Genomic DNA, 19,606 nt, shown 5'->3' with positions numbered 1-19,606 from the left:
TGCGATGGGCCACTGATGCAGCAAGGAGGGAGCCACCCACATCTTAGAGCATTAACTCTGTGCCAAGTCTTTAAAAGTTTGTACTTAATTGTAAGCCTGGAAGAGGTGATTTCTTCTTTTTTTAAATTGCAATGAGGAAACAGAGGTCGACAGGGACTAACCCACTCAAGTTACCTAGGATAGTTAAGGGCAGAGTCAGAGCCAGGACTCAAACTGAGGTCTGTGTGAAACACTGGGTATGTCCAGTATTCCACAACGCCTGTTGCCAAGGGGAGGAGACACGACACCTTCGCTTGGGGTGTTTAGAGACACAGGGAAGAGAAGACTGGACTAGATGAAGCAAGGCGCCTCTGCATGTGTGTGTGTGTGTGTGTATGTGTGTGTGTAAAAGAAGGCGCTAAGGGCTTCCCTGGTGGCGCAGTGGTTGAGAGTCCGCCTGCCGACGCAGGGGACACGGGTTCGTGCCCCAGTCTGGGAAGATCCCACATGCCGCGGAGCGGCTGGGCCCGTGGGCCATGGCCGCTGAGCCTGCACGTCCGGAGCCTGTGCCCTGCGGCGGGAGAGGCCACAACAGTGAGAGGCCCGCGTACGGCAAAAAAAAAAAAAAAAAAAAAAAAAGAAGGCGCTAAGAGGCAGGGCATGGAGGAACCAAATGAGAGGCCAGCACAGTGCTTGGTTCAAAGCAGACACTCAATAAACAGGTGCTGCATGGCTGCACGGGGGCACCCTGAATGAGTGAATGAATGAATTTGGAGAGGAGTGAGACATCGTCCACATCATCGTGAAGGCAGTAAAATCCAGCTGAGGCCGCTGAGGCTGTCCTAGGCTGGGGGGGAGTGAAGTGGGCCAAATTTGGGTTGCAGTTGCTAAAGGCAGAAAGGCGGAGAGGAGGCCTCTGTGCTTCTCCACACCAGAGGTGGTTGTCCGTGCCTGCATCTTGCACAGACTCTGTCGCCAAAGTTCCTCTGTCACTTCCCCAGAGTCTGGCTGCCTCTGGCTCATGCATTCACAGAGCTCACAGCCCAAGGGAAGGAAAATCAGAGAAGAAGAGATGGGGCAGCCTAGGGAGAAAAGTGTCTTCCGGTGGCCACAACCCTCAGGCCCCAGGCCTCCTCCGCTGTCAGCAGTGGCCTGGCTCGCAGGTGTGCCCGGAGAGATAGATTGGTACCAGCCCGTGCCCTGGCTCCCGCACAGCCCCTCGGCCAGGTCTGCAGCACCATGTCAGCCCGAGAGTTTTGGTTTGACATAGCCGGCCTCCTCCTTTTTCTTAATGCAGCTGAGCCTGCCTGCAAGGCCCAGGGAAGCTGATTACCGGGCTCACTTGGTCTCACACTGGGTCCAGATGCTTCTGTTTTGGGGACATCTGAGACAAGAAGGGGATCCAGAAGTTCCTTTGCCTCAATCCAGAATTTGGCTAAGAGAAACCAAGTATATGACTTTATAGACTTTGTCCAACTCAGCCCTCCAGGACCAAGGGTCAGAAGGCGCCAGATCAGGGGAGAGACACCCTGGCAGGGTGAGTCGGGAGGAGAGCTACCCCAGAACCTCCCCTCAACTCACGTGGGCCTCCAGATGCCCATTTGCTCCAAAAGAATACGCTTTCCCCAGGAGCCAATAAAAGTCTGGGAAGCAGAAACTTGAAGAGGTATTTTGCAGAATGAAGACACCACTGTTGAAGACTGGCCATTTGGGAAATGAAGCCCTATTTTCGGCATTTCTACCCAGTGCCATTCATCCGTGAAGATTTTATTAGACAACACTCAATTACCTACCCTGCTGGGGAAGACTGTTACAAATAATCTAAAGGAAGGTAGCTTCCTTTTGCCTTTGGAATTCGTGGTTGACGCTACAAAGAGGCTCCCTAGGTACCACTGCCTTACTGGACCAGCAACCTCAGCATCACCTGGGATCTCCTTCGAAATGTACAGCCACAGGCCCCACCTCAGACCCAAAGAATCAGAATGTGCATTTTTTTTTTTTTTTTTTTTTTTTTTTTTTATGCGTTACGCGGGCCTCTCACTGTTGTGGCCTCTCCCGTTGCGGAGGACAGGCTCCGGACGCGCAGGCTCAGCGGCCATGGCTCACGGGCCCAGCCGCTCCGCGGCATGTGGGATCTTCTCAGACCGGGGCACGAACCCGTGTCCCCTGCATCGGCAGGCGGACTCCCAACCACTGCGCCACCAGGGAAGCCCAGAATGTGCATTTTTAACAAGATCTTTAGGTGTTTCTTGAGCACAGTAAAGTTTGAGAAGTAACACCTTCAGCTAATACTAAAAGGTTCGCATCCCAGGAGCAAGGGGCAATGCAGAGGCCAGGTTTGCGGGGTTGGGGAGAAGGCACCGGCAAGCAGGAACAAACTTAGGGGTAAATGGGCAGAGCAACCGGCGGCCTGCTCAGGGATAACAATCTCACTCACCTCTCTCCTCTGCCCGGGCCCTTCCCAAGCCATTCCACACCAGGCGAGGTTTCTCTTACCCCGCATAGGGCTTTACATCATGGTGTCTCTGCCTTTGCAGTTTCCTCTTCTAGGAATGCCCTTCCTCCCTTGTCTACTCAGCCAGCTCCTAGCCCTTCTTCAAAAATCTGCTACAAAGTAACCCCTTCTTTGTCGTACCTACATACCTCTCCTCTCTCTGCTGCTGTGACCCTGGGTCCATTCACTCATTTATCAATTCCCTCAGTCAACAAACTCAAATATCTATTTGATGTCCCCTATGTGCCAGACACTAGGCTAGAAACCAGAGACCCAGAAACGAGTGATATACAGCTCACCCTTTGAGAGCTTACCTTCTAAATAGAGAGACAAATGTATCAATTCCCATCTGCAGTACACCTGGGTTGCCCGAGTCAGGGAGTATTGTCATTTTTTGTTTATACATCTTATCTCCCCAACTAGACTGTAGCTTCTTAAAGACAGGGGTTGTGTCTTATTCTTTTTAGTTTGTGTTGGGCCACTACTGGTCCCTGAGCAGATGAAAATGAATGAATGAATGTCTATTTTACATCTGGGGAAACAGCAGAAACTCCAACAGCCTGACCTTTCACAGCCAAAGTGTGGTAGAACCAGGACTGGGAGCCAGGTCCAGCCACTCCACACCCTAGGAATTCCATTCAACAAGGGACTGTCCCACATGGAGTCAGATGCTGCAAAGCTCACAGAAAAGACCTAAACAGGATCTCTAAGAGTTTAAGATCTCTTGCAGAAAAGAAAGCCTCACACCCATGAAACAATTAGAGAACATCAGAAGATAAAATCTGGTAAGTGTAGAGACATCTAGGAAGATGTGAGAAATAGGAGATCACCCAGGCGAGACTCAAGCAGGGCCTTGAAGGAATGTTGACTTGGGCAGGCAAGAAGGAAAAGGGAATTCCAGGCAGGGGAACACCAAGAGCAAAGGCTCAGAAGCACAAAAGACAAAGGTATATGGAGCAGAGGGTTCCTGTCATGGAAAAAAAAAAAAAAAATGAGAGACGTGGATGGGTAGACAAGATGGCACCCAACCTCAGAAGGCCATGAACATATGATGTGGAGTTCAGACAAGGGCTTTGAAAGTTCTGGGACAAGTAAATCACTATTGCTCTCACCACCTATGAAATAAGAAAGGGTTTAGCTTTCTGTGAAAACTCCAAGTTCCCTTATTTTTTGATAAAGAAGGGGTGTTTCGAAAGTTGGGCTTTATAGATGTGGTAATGGATCGCCTGATCTCCCTTGAGGAAGACCAAACCACATTTGCAAACCAGCTGGCCAGGACAGAAGGTCAGGAGTCTTGAGAAACTTTGTTTATTCTTAGTAAGAAGATAATTGGTCTGTGTTGGGATAAAACTTGCAACCTAAGGTTCTTTGGGCCTAAGCAACTGAGCCAAATCAGTGGCAGTGTGACCCCTTCCACACACACACACACACACACACACACACACACAGAGCTAGCGTTTTATAAAAGAAGATTGCCAGTATAGACATGCAAGCATATGGGCTAGCCAGAAGGAGAAAGAGTGGGGTGGCAAAGAGAAATAAAAGACCAAAGGGCTGGCGGAAGGCTGCAGCCTTTAATAGGAGGACCTTCTGCAGGTCCGCAGTGGACAGACAGGCTGAACTGTTTTCAATTCCAATAGCCAAACTCTGACGGTGCCAGATTATCCATTATTCTTGGGTGGCCCCACCCCCTCTACCCTTATGCTGCTTTCTGTTGGCAAAAGCCTGCTTGCTTCTGGAAGCCTTTGAATATGGGAGCATCTGGTGTCCTAGAGACTTAAAATACTACAAATTTGAGTAACAAAACTGCTTGGATCTACCAGGAGATCCAGCTTGCTCCATCTCCATCAGGTTTCATACCCTTCAGAATGTCACCCCTTGGAGCTATGCAAAGCCCTTCCCTGAGCTCAGCTTCCTAACTCTTTCTTTGAATGGGAAGAGGGACTTAGGTATTTAGGGTTGCAAGGGCTTCCTGCCCATAGAAATAAAAATTAATGGGAGTTGGGGACTGAATCATCAGAAGACAAATCAACTGGGGGAAACACACTGGAAGAGGATGGAGGGCCCAGACCAGGCTCTAGCCCCTAACTGACCTCATTTAGTCCCCACAATGTATTTTATATCTGGGAAATAGCCTCAAAGAATTGACATAAACTTTGCAATACTGAAGAGAGAGGCAGAGGCAAGATATAAACCAGGCCTATTTGACCTTGAAGCCATTCCCTACGCCATATGCCTTCATGGCCCTGGATTTAGTAGACAACCACCCCTAGGCGAAGGGCATGAGGGAGCAAGCAGGTCTTTTCCATGGTCCCTTGCAGGGCTATTTTCGTTTGGGGCAAAATTATATTTGACAGCTGTGGACTTGGACTCTCAACTTTGACTCCATGCCTGTGTATAAGAGGAAGATTTGTGGAGAGGTAGGCTCGTGGGAGAGAGGTGGGCTTCCTCTTCCTCCTCCTTAGAATGGAAGCCAAACCTTGGATGAATTGAATTCAGATTTGATGTGGGCAAGTCAAACTCTGGAGGGGCATGCCCACACTTCCCGGGGGAAAGCACCCTCTGCAGGAAGGAACGTATGGAGAAGCTGCCCAGCCCACCCTCCAGCTCTTAGCCCAAGTATCCCCTTCCACCCAGAGCAACAGATGTACAGTCACCATCCATCCATCTCACTCGGTATCCTGAAGGTCATCATCCTATGAAAACAATAATTGAGGAAATGGAAAAGGGCCCCTTAGCCCAGGACAGCATGTTACCTTATAGCCCAGAAATGAAACTACTTCCTTCCCATGAACTCTTAGTATATGAAAGACTCCTCCTCCCCCCTCTCCTTATCATGTCAACACGTGTCCCCTCTCTGGTATGTCTTGGACAGGCTATTGCCTTCAATTCACATACTATAAATTACTGACATACTCCTTATTGAGAGCTGACAGGTGAGAAGGAGACATTTAATGACTCTTAGCCATGGCTGAACAAAAAGAGGCTCCAGGCCTCCAAGTGGAGACCTGAGAGCCTTTGGTAAAAGAGAAAGATAATGATGACTGTGTTATAGAGGGTTCTTGATATTTGCAGAATTAAGGAAACCCTTCAAAAATGTAGCTCCACTTACAGCTACATGTAAAAGAATGAAATTAGAACACTCTCTAACACTATACACAAAAATAAACTCAAAATGGATTAAAGACCTAAATGTAAGGCTAGACACTATAAAACTCTCAGAGGGGGCTTCCCTGGTGGCGCAGTGGTTGAGAGTCCGCCTGCCGATGCAGGGGACGTGGGTTTGTGCCCCGGTCCGGGAGGATCCCGCGTGCCGCGGAGCGGCTGGGCCCGCGAGCCATGGCCGCTGAGCCTGCGCGTCTGGAGCCTGTGCTCCACAACGGGAGAGGCCGCAGCAGTGAGAGGCCCGCGTACCACAAAAAAAAAAAAAAAAAAAAAACTCTTAGAGGAAAAAATAGGCAGAACACTCTATGACATAAATCACAGCAAGATCCTTTTTGACCCACCTCCTAGAGAAATGGAAATAAAAACAAACATCAACAAATGGGACCTAATGAAACTTAAAAGCTTTTGCACAGCAAAGGAAACCATAAACAAGACAAAAAGACAACCCTCAGAATGGGAGAAAATATTTGCAAATGAAGCAACTGACAAAGGATTAATCTCCAAAATTTACATGCAGCTCAATATCAAAAAAACAAACAACCCAATCCAAAAATGGGCAGAAGACCTAAATAGACATTTCTCCAAAGAAGATATACAGATTGCCAACAAACACGTGAAAGGATGCTCAACATCACTAATCATTAGAGAAATGCAAATCAAAACTACAGTGAGGTATCATCTCACACCAGTCAGAATGGCCATCATCAAAAAATCTGCAAACAATAAATGCTGGAGAGGGTGTGAAGAAAAGGGAACCCTCTTGCACTGTTGGTGGGAATGTAAACTGATACAGCCACTATGGAGGACAGTATGGAAGTTCCTTAAAAAACTAAAAATAGAATACCATATGACCCAGCAATCCCAGTCCTGGGCATATACCCTGAGAAAACCATAATTCAAAAAGAGACATGTACCACAATGTTCACTGCAGCTCTATTTACAATAGCCAGGACATGGAAGCAACCTAAGTGTCCATCGACAGATGAATGGATAAAGAAGATGTGGCACATATATACAATGGAATATTACTCAGCCATAAGAAGAAATTAAATTGAGTTATTTGTAGTGAGGTGGATGGACCTAGAGTCTGTCATACAGAGTGAAGTAAGTCAGAAAGAGAAAATCAAATACCGTATGCTAACACATATATATGGAGTGTAAAAAAAAAAAATGGTCATGAAGAACCTAGAGGCAGGACGGGAATAAAGACACAGACCTACTAGAGAATGGATTTGAGGACACGGGGAGGGGGAAGGGTAAGCTGGGACAAAGTGAGAGAGTGGCATGTACATATATACACTACCAAATGTAAAACCGATAGCTAGTGGGAAGAAGCCACATAGCACAGGGAGATCATCTTGGTGCTTTGTGACCACCTAGAGGGGTGGGATAGGGAGGGTGGGAGGGAGGGAGACGCAAGAGGGAAGAGATATGGGAATATATGTATATGTATAGCTGATTCACTTTGTTATAAAGCAGAAACTAACATACCACTGTAAAGCAATTATACTCCAATAAAGATGTTTTTAAAAAATCTAAATTTAGAAAACCCATTATAAAAAATAAATAAATAAATAAACAAACTCAAAATGGATTAAAGACCTAAAGCTAAGGCCTGACACTATAAATCCCTTAGAGGAAAACACAGGCGGACCACCCTTTGACGTAAATCGTGGCAAGATCTTTTTTGACCCACCTCCTAGGGTAACGAAAATAAAAAGAAAAATAAACAAAGGGGACCTAATGAAACTTCAAAGCTTTTGCACAACAAAGACAACCACAAACAAGACGAAAAGACAACTCTCAGAAAGGGAGAAAATATTTTCAAACTAAATAGACATTGCTCCAAAGAAGACATACAGATGGGCAACAAACATGTTAAAAAATGCTCAACATCACTAATTATTAGGGAAATGCAAATCAAAACTACAATGAGGTATCACCTCACACCGGTCAGAATGGCCATCATCAAAAAATCTGCAGGGGCTTCCCTGGTGGCGCAGTGGTTGAGAGTCTGCCTGCCAATGCAGGGGACACGGGTTTGAGCCCTGGTCTGGGAGGATCCCACATGCCGCGGAGGAACTAGGCTCGTGAGCCACAACTACTGAGCCTGCGCGTCTGGAGCCTGTGCTCCACAACAGGGGAGGCCGTGATAGTGAGAGGCCTGCGCAACGCGATGAAGAGTGGCCCCCGCTTGCCGCAACTAGAGAGAGACCTCACACAGAAACGAAGACCCAACACAGCCAAAAATAAATAAATAATTTTTTTTTTTTTTAAAAATCTGCAAACAATAAATGCTGGAGAGGGTGTGGAGAAACGGGAACCCTCTTACACTGATGGTGGTTATATAAATTGATACAGCCACTATGGAGAACAGTATGGAGGTTCCTTAAAAAACTAAAAATTGAACTACCATATGACCCAACAATCCCACTCCTGGGCATATATCTGGAGAAAACCATAATTCAAAAAGATACATGCACCCCAATGTTCATTGCAGCACTATTTACAATAGCCAGGACATGGAAACAACCTAAATGTCCATCAATAGAGGTATGGATAAAGAGGATGTGGTGCATATATACAATGGAATACTACTCAGCCATAAAATGGAACGAAACTGGGTCACTTGTAGAGACGTGTATGGACCTAGAGACTGTCATACAGGGTGAAGTAAGTCAGAAAGAGAAAAACAAATATTGTGTATTAATGCATATATGTGGAGTCTAGAAAAATGGTATAGATGAACTTATTTGCAAAGCAGAAATAGAGATGTAAATGTAGAGAATAAACGTATGGATACCAAGGCGGGAAACGAGGGTGGGATGGATTGGGAGAGTGGGGTTGACATATATACACTACCATGTGTAAAATAGATAACTAATGAGAACAGAATGTATAGCACGGGGAGCTCTACTCAATGCTCTGTGGTGACATAAATGAGAAGGAAATCCAAGAGGGGATATAGGTATACATGTGGCTTATTCACTTTGCTGTACAGCAGACACTAACACAACATTGTAAAGCAACTATACTCCAATTTTAAAAAATGCAGCTCACTTAAGATTGGATCAGAAATCAGAGACCCACAAAAGACCTGCTCTTTATCCAGGCCCTGAATGGCTAAGAGGGAAAAGTGGGATGCAGAGAATGAGGAAGGCCCCGTGGGAATAAAGACGAGGAGATCTGAGCTGGGCCCAGACTAGAAATAGGAGTTCAGAACCAAAGGATTTTAAAAACTAACCTCATTAAATCTTACAATAGTAACCCAAAGGTAAGGGAGCCTCACATTTCAGACCAAGAGTTAAATCAGCGGCTGTCCACTTTGGCGACGCATGAGTGTCACTTTTGTAAAAGGCAAGTGCCCCAGCTCCACCCAAGAATTCCAAACCAGAACACCTCTGGTGGAGCCCAGCAAAGAGCCACCAGCCACTCTGAAACCCAGCCAGAATCAAGAAGCAGTGCGTTAAATCAAAGAGCTGTATTCATACCCCACTTCCAACCCCATTCACCCCCTCAAAACCCCAGTGTGTAAGTCACAGCAGGTCTTTCCTCCAGTCACTTCAATTGTTTCAGGAGTTCCAGACCATAGAGTCCTCACCAAGACTCCACTTGCCCCTCAGCCAGGGTAGAAACACAGGATGATTTCCACAAACTGCATTTATTTAGGGATAATTGGCCAAAGAAATCATTTGGGTTGGTTTTTATCTCTGTGATTCTTCCCTGTAACCATCCACAAAGAGCACCGTCCAAGCAGAGGGTCTGACCTGATGGGATGCTTGCGGCCTCTGGGGCAGCTCAGTCAGGGTCCCCAGGGCCAGTGTCCTGCTCCAGAGGGACCAAGTCCATGCTCCCCCTAATCAGGGCCTGTTCCTCCAGAGCTGTCCCATCTCTCTGCCAAGCTTCAAGCCCTCCATCTTCAGTCCTTTGCCCAAGCAATGAGGCCGGAGGAGGACTTGGAGGGCAGGGGGTCTGACATGGACTCAGGACACAAGGAAGAGAGAGTCTGTGCCACGGCCAAGGGCAAAGGGAACTCCCCCTTCTTTTCAAAAGGCTTGCTCTGTCCTTGGCATTCCCCCATCTGACTTTTTGTCAGATGGGCTAGTTGGTGCTGACCTCAGAGAAGGCCAAACTGGGTGCTGTGGGGAGAGAGAAACAAAGCACATTTGTAAGAAGCATTTCAATCATAATAGTTAACCATTTATTGAGCTCCTTCCATTTGTCCAGCCCAATTCTAATTTCACATGCACTGTCTCATTTGATCCTTACCACCTGAGAGACAGGTTTTATCGTTCCCATTAAGGATTAGGAAATTGAAGTTCAGAGAAGCTAAGTTGCCTGTCTAAGACTGAGCTAGCTTCTGAGTCAGGGTAAAGATTTGGACCCTGGTGTGTCCAACTCCAAAGCCTGCGATCTTACCATTGTGCTCTACAGCCTCAGAAAGGGGACACGGCGTGGTGCCCCCTTCATTTAAGTAAATTTAATCAAGAAGCAAAGGTTCTTTGTTACCCTGCTCTCTTTCAGATAACACCTCCCTACCTGAGGTCTCAAACAAGTGGTACGCAGGCCAGAGTTCACCCACGGGCTTGTTTAATTTGGTACATAGTGTTTTAAAATAACTTGACAACCCCTGAAGGGCTTTGAGTTTGTGGCCCTGGCCTCTCATCACACTCGCTTTATTGAAACCGTTTCAAGGGGACAGGGCTGCCATTTTCTGCAAAGTTTAAATCGCAAGCACCTGGCAGTGAACGTGGGGAAGCTGGCTTTGAAGCTGGCTTTCCCTCCTCCATCATCTCTGCCCCACAGACTATCTGCAAACAGTACCACCCAGGTGGCTGACACACTCCCCAGCAGCCACTGTGCAGCTAGCTGTATCAGCAGGTCTCTAAGATGAGGCTCTGGCAGTCACTGTAGCACCACATGTCTATAACAGGAGAAGGATGGGGGGAGGGGAATGACTATATTCAACTTCAGAGGGGAGCTTATGTTTCCCTTGGTGGAGCCAGGCCAGGGCTCTGATCTCACACTTCCCTGGCAGAACCTTTCTCTGCTGTAATTATCTGGAAGTCATGTGTCCTTAGCGCTGGTGTGACAGGAACAAACACAAGCCGTCATCCTATAAACAGAGGAGGCCAGCCTTCCTGAACCCAGCAGAACACGGCTCCCTCCATGGCTGGGGTGCCTATCGTTAGTCTACAAATAGCATCATATCTCTCGCCAGCTCAGTCCTTTCGTCCTTACCCCTACTCACTACACAGCAAGTGTCTTTTTTAGGTGCTGGACTTCCCTGGACAGTTGAGCAAAGAGAAAGTAGGAATCAGACTCTGTATTATTCCATGAAATTCAGCATGAAGCCTTGCCGGCAATTAGATTATGTCAAGGTATAATAAGTCACAGAATTTAAAAATCTAAGAGTTGGAAGGCACCTTTTGAAAGGAAGGAAAACCATCCCTTGTGCCACGATGCTTGTGCAAGGATCTTACAGCCCTTTACTATGCTGTGTTAAACCAGTATTGTACCGATGAGGCAGAGATCTTGCCTACCCTCATGAAGGCACTTCCTTTTGCCTCTAAGATCAATCCTCTCTAGCCCTAGAGATACTCATAATACTCGAAATTGGGTACAAGGACAAGTTTGATATTACTTTTCTATCCAGCAGAGCTTCAGCTTCTCACCCTTTCCTACTACCTAGAAAAATCTCTGCCCTCAGCAGAGTGGCCTCCCCAGGGGACCTAGCAATGTGCATCCCCCATGAGTTTGCCATATCCTTCCCAGCTCCTTTTTCTGCCTCCAGATGCCTGGCTTGGGTGGACCCAGAATATTCCTCACCATGGTCATGTAGGTGGCCTCTGACTTCCCACTTGATTCTTCATCAGTCACCTCTTGCATGGTTATTGAGGAGTAGATATGTTTCTAGAGGGGAGAAAATCATGTAAATATTCCTAAAACTCAACAAGTCTTACACGCCAGAGAAAAGGCTATCTACCACTCTTCAAGGGGACAGGGGTTCTCCAGGGCATCAACCACCAAAATCATAGGTCAGAGGGTTACTAAGAGCTAGAGAATTATCATAGGTCACAATACTCCAGTCCTCAGACTTCCTGGAAATTAAGAAAATTAGCTCATCAGCAAAGAGCACTATCTTAAGAACCAAATTCTTTGGTTCAAAAGTCAAACATCTAGGACTTCACTGGCGTCCAGTGGTTAAGACTGCACGCTCCTAATGCAGGGGGCACGGGTTCGCTCCCTGGTCAGGGAACTAAGATCCCACGTGCTGCATGCCATGGCCAAAAAAAAAAAATCAAACATCTTTGTTTGGATGGGCATTGAGGTAGCAGCAGAAAATTCTTATCTTGCCAAATTATTTGTACTTTGTGATTATTTCCTCCTAATTAGAGTCATGGCAGGACGGCATCCATCAGCAGCTAACTGTCATCATCTCTTCCAGATGGTTTATATGCCAGGAACAGCCCTCACTGAACTTCACATCTGTGAGGACAGAGGTACTTTGTGATTCCCATTCCTGTCACTATTTGGAGAAGTGATATCATCCACTGACAAAGTCTTGGACTTCTGGAGTCCCCTGCATTATGTTGTGAGAAAATCCTACTCTTGGGTCACAAACAGCCCAAAAGATGGAAAGGTAAATATGATAAGAGGAGTTTTTCAAAGGAAAGAAAGAGAGAGAGAGAAAGAAAGAGAGAGGGAGGGAGGGAGGGAGGAAGGAAGGAAGGAAGGAAGGGGGGAAGAAAGGAGGGAGGGAGGGGGAAAAAGGGAAGGAGGAGGGAAGAAAAGAAAGAACAAAAGGGGAAAAAAAAGAGTTCAAGGAAACTAATCCATTTCTCAGTCCCTGGTAGCAATTATTTATCACAACTAATATGGTTGGAAAAGTTCTTGATCCTCTCTTTCTAAAGGTCCCTGAATATTTAATCTGAACAATTAACTCCTTCACTTAACTCTGGAATGGATCATAATCATCCTTTATATTGATACCATGCCTCATAGATTACAAAGCACTTGCCTATCATCATGTTATTTGAACCTTACAACGGGGCAAATACGTTTGTCCTTAAACTCATTTTACTGATGAGAAAACTGAGGCTCAGGGAGGTGGCAGGGCTGGGCTTGAACTGGGACTTTCCCAGGGTCCTCCAAGGATGTACTGGGCTGCTGGACTGGCCCTGTCCGCCCCACGCCACTCACTCTCCCAGGGACTCATTGCAGTGATGGAGATTTTCTGAGCCGCTGCTCTGTGCCAGGCACTGGATGCGCCGAGACATAACGATGAGTGAGACACAGTTCACACCACCTGAATCCTGGAGCAGCCTCCACCTTGCCCTCACTGAGCACAGCAGCAAAATGGCAGAGTTCTTCTCTTACCTCTGGATTTGCCTTCTTTGTGTTCTCCAGGCTTTTGACCAAGGTCGTGGAAGTTACTGAACTGCAAAGGCATGAAAAGCATGTGGAATTACCCAGCCAGCACCGTATATCCAAGGCTGACAACATGAGACCACACAGAGTTTTATGAAGAGAGAGACCCCAGGTTAGGAACTACTCCCAGACACCTACAGCCCACGCTACCCAGCTCCGCTTGAGATCTGAGAGATGCATGTCTTTCACCGAGAGCAGAAAGGCATCTGGAGATAGTTTAGGCTGAACGACAGCTTCAACCTCTCTATTGTCACACTAACAAGTTTTCTGCCCATAACAATTTTAAGTGAATTAATAGAGAGGGGCCATGGGATTCGATTTTAACATTTCCGAGGACTGGGGAGATGGAGCTGAGCCAGCAGGAAGCAGCAGAAGCTCAGCGAGACACCGGTTCAAAGGCTTCCAGCTTCTTTCTCCCAGGGAGGAGGCCAAGCAGAATTATCCCCTCAAACACCCAGGGCTGGGAGCTCCGGCCCCTTCCCTGCCATTGGCCTTTGATCGCTCGACCACCTGCCTTCTGCATTTGCCACTAAATAGGCTTCCTTTCTTTCCTATTTTGGCCTAAGGTGGAGCGAGAAAAGAAAAATAACAACAACCAGGGTTAAAGCTAGAAAGGAATGTATATTTTTTGGACTCAGAGTAGAAATATTTTAATCGTATTTTCTGATTATAAAGTTGTATGCTCTGATTGTAAAATAACTCAAATAATACAGAAATGTAGACAGTCTGAAATTGAAGCCCCAGTAAACTCCCTACCCTCCCAGCACCCACCTTTTCTTTTATCTCAAATAGCACTATTAACATTTTAGAATTATCCTTCCAAACCTCTCTCAATGCAAGCATAAGTATACTCACACAAAATATATTTAGTATATATGCTGCTGAAGAGAGAATTACGTAATATGCTTTTTTATTAAAATGAGATCATTCTATATATTGTATAATACTACTCCTCGGACATCTTTCTGCATCATTACATACAGAGCCATGCGGTATTTCATTGAATGGAATACCAATTCATTGAATCATTACCTTTCTGACAGGCACTGAGAATGATTTCAGTTTTTAATTATAATCTTTGCTACAGCAACCACGTTTATGCACAAGTCTCGGCACATCCGTCCGACTATTTCTTTAGAATAAACTAGTAGACAGACGTGGAAATGCTGCTCTTCATTTTGAGGGAAACTGAGGCCCAGAGCAGGGAAGTGAGCTGATAGGGAAAGCCAGGTTGTCTAACTCTTGGTTCAGTGCTGTCCACATGCCCAAAGCAAAGACCTTCAAGCTCAAAACCAAGTCAGAGAGCCCCCGGGGAGTCAAGTGCAAACCTAGCAGGCAGCAGCAGTTTCTGGATAATACATGTCCCACGGGGAAAGGAGTCCCAAAAGTCAGCACTCCTCAGTCTTAATGGGGGTTCTTGCCCATTGACACTATTTCAAAAAGAGAGTCAATTTGCCCTAGCAACATAGTTCATCAATAGTTGGATAAACGGAAGGATATGAGCCTGCCAACAGCCAGTGAAACACTAGTGCCCGTGCCCAGAGCATCGGTGTATTTCTGAGGTACTGGTAGAATTTCAAGCCTTTAAAAACACATTTCAACAATAAATAATTTAGGACCTGAGGCCATTCATTCAAAAGTAGCTTCTCATAATTAAAATGTGGTCCTTCAGATAAAGCCACTGACAACCCTCAAAGTCTGAGCTTCTCTACGAAGTATATACATACTGTGGACAATCCAAAAATCGTTTCAGGCATTGAACAGCACCATTACGGTTCTTGCATAAGATTTACACTCTTAATTGTGCTCTACTTGGACCAACATTTGTAAGTCTTTGTAATCTTTGTAAAATGAGGATGGTGTGGGAATGTGCAAGGCCTTTCAGGATAACAGTGAGCAAAGGGGGTGGGGTCGCTATACGATGACGTCTAATGTGGTAACCACAGATGATTCTGGTTTAAAACACCCCCTTCTGTGAAAATGGCACACTTAGAGCCTTATCACTCTCTTCCACTTCAGGCTAGAGGCACCTCCAGCCCCCCAGCCCAAGAGATGGGAGCAGCCCTGTACCTCTTATCCCCATAGGTCCTCTTCACAACCAATATCAGAACCGGAAGCAGCAGGATAGTGGCGCAGATAACTCCCACAATGATCACCAGCTGATTACCGCCCAGGATCTCAGGTCTGAGGGTTACTGAGGTCACCAATGCATGGGAAAGGAGAGAAGTAATGACAGGGCCTCAATATTCCAGAAAAGAGCTGGGAGCCTCACCAGTTCTAGGCCAAGTAGCAACAGCCACGTCAGAAGTGGGAGGAGAAGGTCAGACTCCACTCCATTTTGAAACACTAGGACTCCAGCTGTCCCCATCAGATTGAGAACCAAAGTCCGCTGACACACACACACACCCGCCCCCGCTTACCGTTAAAATGTAGACTAAGGTCGGTGGGAAAAGAGAATATCACCTCACCTACAGTAGAGTTTCCTTTCACATTAATAATTCTATCTTAAAATGTGGTTTACCAAATGACAGAAATAACAGACATGTTAGAGCCTGCTCTACAACACTCAGCCCCATAGTCATGATACAAAGTAAAGCACTTCCACCCTTATGGCACCCTTCACTCATTTCCTCAGTTCACTCTGAACATACACATCAAACACCCCCTGGGTGCCAGATATCACTGGGCACAGAAGATACAAAGACAAATAGTGCATGGTCCCTGCCTTCAAGGAGAGAGACAATGTAAACAGAAAACCACAGACTGCTTATAGATGCTTTGAGAGCTGTCCATATAGAGTACAGAGCAGCATAGAGAAAAGGGTACCCAATTCTATGGGAGCAGAACCTGAGAATTTGTCAGCAAAAGTTTAAGAGTTTAAGCTGAGTCTTAAAGGAAACATCAAGGTTTTTTTGGCAAACAGTATGGGGAAGGATGGTAGGGACTTTATACCCAAGGTCTGGAGCTCTTAGGTGCTTTTCTTGTTTGTTTGTTTTGTTTTGTTTTGTTTTGTGGTACGCGGGCCTCTCACTGCTGTGGCCTCTCCCATTGCGGAGCACAGGCTCCGGATGCGCAGGCTCAGTGGCCATGGCTCACGGGCCCAGCCGCTCCGCAGCCTGTGGGATCTTTCCGGACCGGGGCACGAACCCGTGTCCCCTGCATCGGCAGGCGGACTCTCAACCACTGCGCCACCAGGGAGGCCCTCTTAGGTGCTTTTAGGTGACAGGATGGTGCTTTTAGAAACTAGCAAGAGTTCCATGGGTCTGGTTCAAAGGTTGTGTTTGTCGGTGTGGTGGGGACTGAGGCTGGATAAATAACAGGAGCTAAGTCATGCAGGACCTTGATTATCTCAATGAGGAGTTTGGATTTTTTTCTTTGGCAACGGAGAAGACATTGAGAGATTATAAGCAGTTGAGATTTGTTACTGAGAAAGATGGCACTCAGAGCTGCATGAAGAATGAGGGGTAGTGACTGAGAATGAAAGCAGAGACTTGTTAGAGGCCTACAGTCCAAGACGGGGATGAGACAGCCAGAATAAGGCGGCGGTGACAGATGGGAGAGGAGGCAGATCCAGTCAGTAGTAGACAGCCATAAAAAGGAACGAAACTGAATTATCTGTAATGAGGTGGATGGACCTAGAGTCTGTCATACAGAGTGAAGTAAGTCAGAAAGCGAAAAGCAAATACGGGTTGCTGATGCACATATATGGGATCTAAAAAAAAAGGTATGATGAACCTAGCGGCAGGGCAGAAATAAAGACGCAGACGTAGGGAACAGATTTGAAGACACAGTGGAGGAAGGGGAAGCTGGGATGAAGTGAGAGAGTAGCATCGACATATATACACTACCAAATGCAAAACGCGTCGCTAGTGGGAAGCAGCCGCATGGCACAGGGAGATCAGCTCGGTGCTTTGTGACCCACCTAGAGGGGAGGGATAGGGAGGGTGGGAGGGAGACGCAAGAGGGAGGGGATATGGGGATATATGTATACGTATAGCTGATTCACTTTGTTGTACAGCAGAAACTAACACAACATTGTAAAGCAGTTATACTCCAATAAAGATATATATATTTTTTAAAGTCAGTAGTAGAAATGACAGGACTTGTCAACTTGTTAGACTGGGGGTCATGGGAAAGGGAAGAATCAAGTACAACTCCCAGGCATCCAGTTGGATAACCGTGTAGATGGTGGTGGCATTAACTGAGGTTGAAGAGATGGGCTGGGGAGAGGTGAGAGGGGTAGGTTTGGATATGTTGTATTTGAGTATTTGTGGAATATTTGGGTGGAGCTCATATAATACATAGAGATAGATAGGCAGACAGATAAAGTTGTATCTAACATAGAATATATTGAATGTATATAGAACATGGTATTCAATACTACTGAGGTAGAGAAGGTCAAGGATGTGCCTTTAGAGTACCATTGGTGATCTACGCTAGAGCAGAGGTAGAAGCAGAAGACTGAATGCAGTGTGCTATCAATTAATGGGAGATGAGATAGGAGACACCATGTCCAGCCCTTTAGCAAGCTATCTGGCTGTGTAAAGAAAGAAATACATAACGTATTGTGGGGAAGGTTGCACAACTCGGAATATACTAAAAACCATCAAGGTGTACACTTTAAACGGGTAAATTGTAAGGTATGTGAGTTGTATCTCAAAAAAGCTGTTTCAAGAAAAATAAAGATATAGGATGAGAGCTAAAGGAGACAAGGACACAGGTAAGAGGAAGAGTGGAGCGTATGTTTGTGCTGAGTGCTAGAAGCCCTTGGAAAGTACAGGCTTAAAGAGCCATGCTGTGAGGATCCTGAGAAGGAAGAGAGAGCACCACCTGAGCACAGGGGCTCAGATAAGCCCTGGGTGGAAGGGAGCTCAGGATGGCAGGGCAGGGATGACGATGGGAGCGGATGTAGGTCCGTTTGTGGGCGGGGAGGGCTCCGAAGTTGAATGAGCTCCCGTTAATGGCTTCTATTTTCTCTGTGAAGTGGAGCTAAGACTTCTGAGAGTGAAGAAAGCCATCTGTCTGCTTCCCTCTCCAGCTGGGATTCTTTGCTATTGGCAAGAAGTCGCCTCCATAGACTTAAGTCTCTGGCCAGAGGTACTGGGGTGCGTTGCACCCTCACCTCTATCCCTGCCCTCAACCAACCACAGCCAAGCCCTGGGTCCCTAGCAAAAGGCAAAGTCCACAGGCCACATCCTGACTGCTAACTGGGTTATGGTTTAACTTGAACTCCTTACTTATCAACCTCTATCAGTCAACACAATTTAGTCTTTACTCTCCTACACACCAATGGCCTTAATACACAGTGTTTCGCCAGAATACAGAATCTTTGATCAGAAAACCCCTCTATTTTTGGTTCTGACCCCTTCCTGTTTTCTCTCTGTTCTTTGCTGTCTCTCACCAGCTCGAGATCATCTTCCTTTCCACTACAGAGCAGAGAGCATCTCCCTTGAAGCCGAGTCAAAACAACTCCAATCCATCTCTGAGCTCCTGTACTTTTAACTTAGTATATTACACTAATGAGTGAGGTCTGGCAGAGGGGTGGTGTTCACTCAATATTAGCTTTTTTTTCCTTGACCTGCCAGCAGGGAAGAATTAGGGTGAGGCAAGTAAGGTGCATAGGGCACCAGATTTAAGGAGGCATCACACTCAAGGTCATGCAAGTACAGGGTACAAGTGCCTGATAAGTGCTGGGCTTCTCAGGTTCGGGCAAGTACAGCACCTGGGAGTGATGCCTCCTTAAATTTTGCACCCTAGAAGCCTCTCCAGCCTCACCCTAGTCCTGGCCCTGCCTACCAGCTATGAGGCCCCTCCTCCCTCTCCAACCAAATGTTAGATACTTCGAGGCTCTTTCAGGATCACGTGCAGCACAGTGGTTTTCCTGACTGTCAGGTTCCCCAGGTGGATACTGCAGGTGTAACTTCCTCCATCAGACTCCTTCACTCTGTGAAGCATAATGGAGCCATCGTTGTGGGAAGTGTCCCCCACCAGGTTTACACGGTTCTGGAAGCGGCCCCAGTTCTGGGGGTATCCCATGGTTGCCTTGAGTTTGGGGTAATAGCGCAACACAATCTCCTCCTAGAAGGGAAAGTTAAAACGTATGAGATTGAAGGGCTGGGGTAGAGGGGCGCGGGGAAGGTTGAGAGGGGGAGCTCTCAGGACTCACAGACTCTGTGTGTGGAAACAGTAAAGATATTATCAGAAGGTATTAAGTAACACAAATCCATGGACACACGTGTCTGCGGGCACATAGTTGTGCAGGATGTCACCAAACCACAAACAACTCTTCCATCTCAAGAGAGGGATGAGGAAAGTGGGAATGAGAGACTTTCAGTTTTTTGCATTTCTCCAGTAAAAAAAGTAAAAGTACACCTTTACTTTTTATGACATATCCAGTTGGATTTCCAATAGGCACCTGAAACATGTCTAAAACTGAACTCCAAAATTCTCCCCCAAACCAGTTCCTTCTTATCCATCCCATTTTGGTAAATGGCAACGTCTTCTTCCTTAAGCTCTGGTTAAGAATCTTGCAGTCAT

The 19,606-nt window shown here is 46.4% G+C and overlaps 1 protein-coding gene across 1 annotated transcript in view; it reads right to left on the bottom strand.

The window, feature by feature from the left end:
* Positions 1–9,293: 9,293 nt before the first annotated feature.
* Positions 9,294–19,606, bottom strand: part of JAML (junction adhesion molecule like) — a 31,655-nt gene continuing 21,342 nt past the window's right edge. Inside the window, exons 6-10 of the mRNA XM_032640636.1 lie at positions 18,910–19,147; positions 15,140–15,278; positions 13,019–13,079; positions 11,468–11,551; positions 9,294–9,777 (exon numbers count right to left, since the gene is read on the bottom strand). Coding sequence (XP_032496527.1) covers positions 9,685–9,777; positions 11,468–11,551; positions 13,019–13,079; positions 15,140–15,278; positions 18,910–19,147 — 615 coding nt within the window. The 3' untranslated portion in view covers positions 9,294–9,684. The remainder of the gene's footprint in view (positions 9,778–11,467; positions 11,552–13,018; positions 13,080–15,139; positions 15,279–18,909; positions 19,148–19,606) is intronic.

This window comes from Phocoena sinus, chromosome 8 (assembly GCF_008692025.1).
Source record: "Phocoena sinus isolate mPhoSin1 chromosome 8, mPhoSin1.pri, whole genome shotgun sequence".
Taxonomy (NCBI): Eukaryota; Metazoa; Chordata; class Mammalia; order Artiodactyla; family Phocoenidae; genus Phocoena; species Phocoena sinus.
Note: the sequence above shows the minus strand (reverse complement) of the source record. Positions and strands in the feature narration are given on the sequence as shown.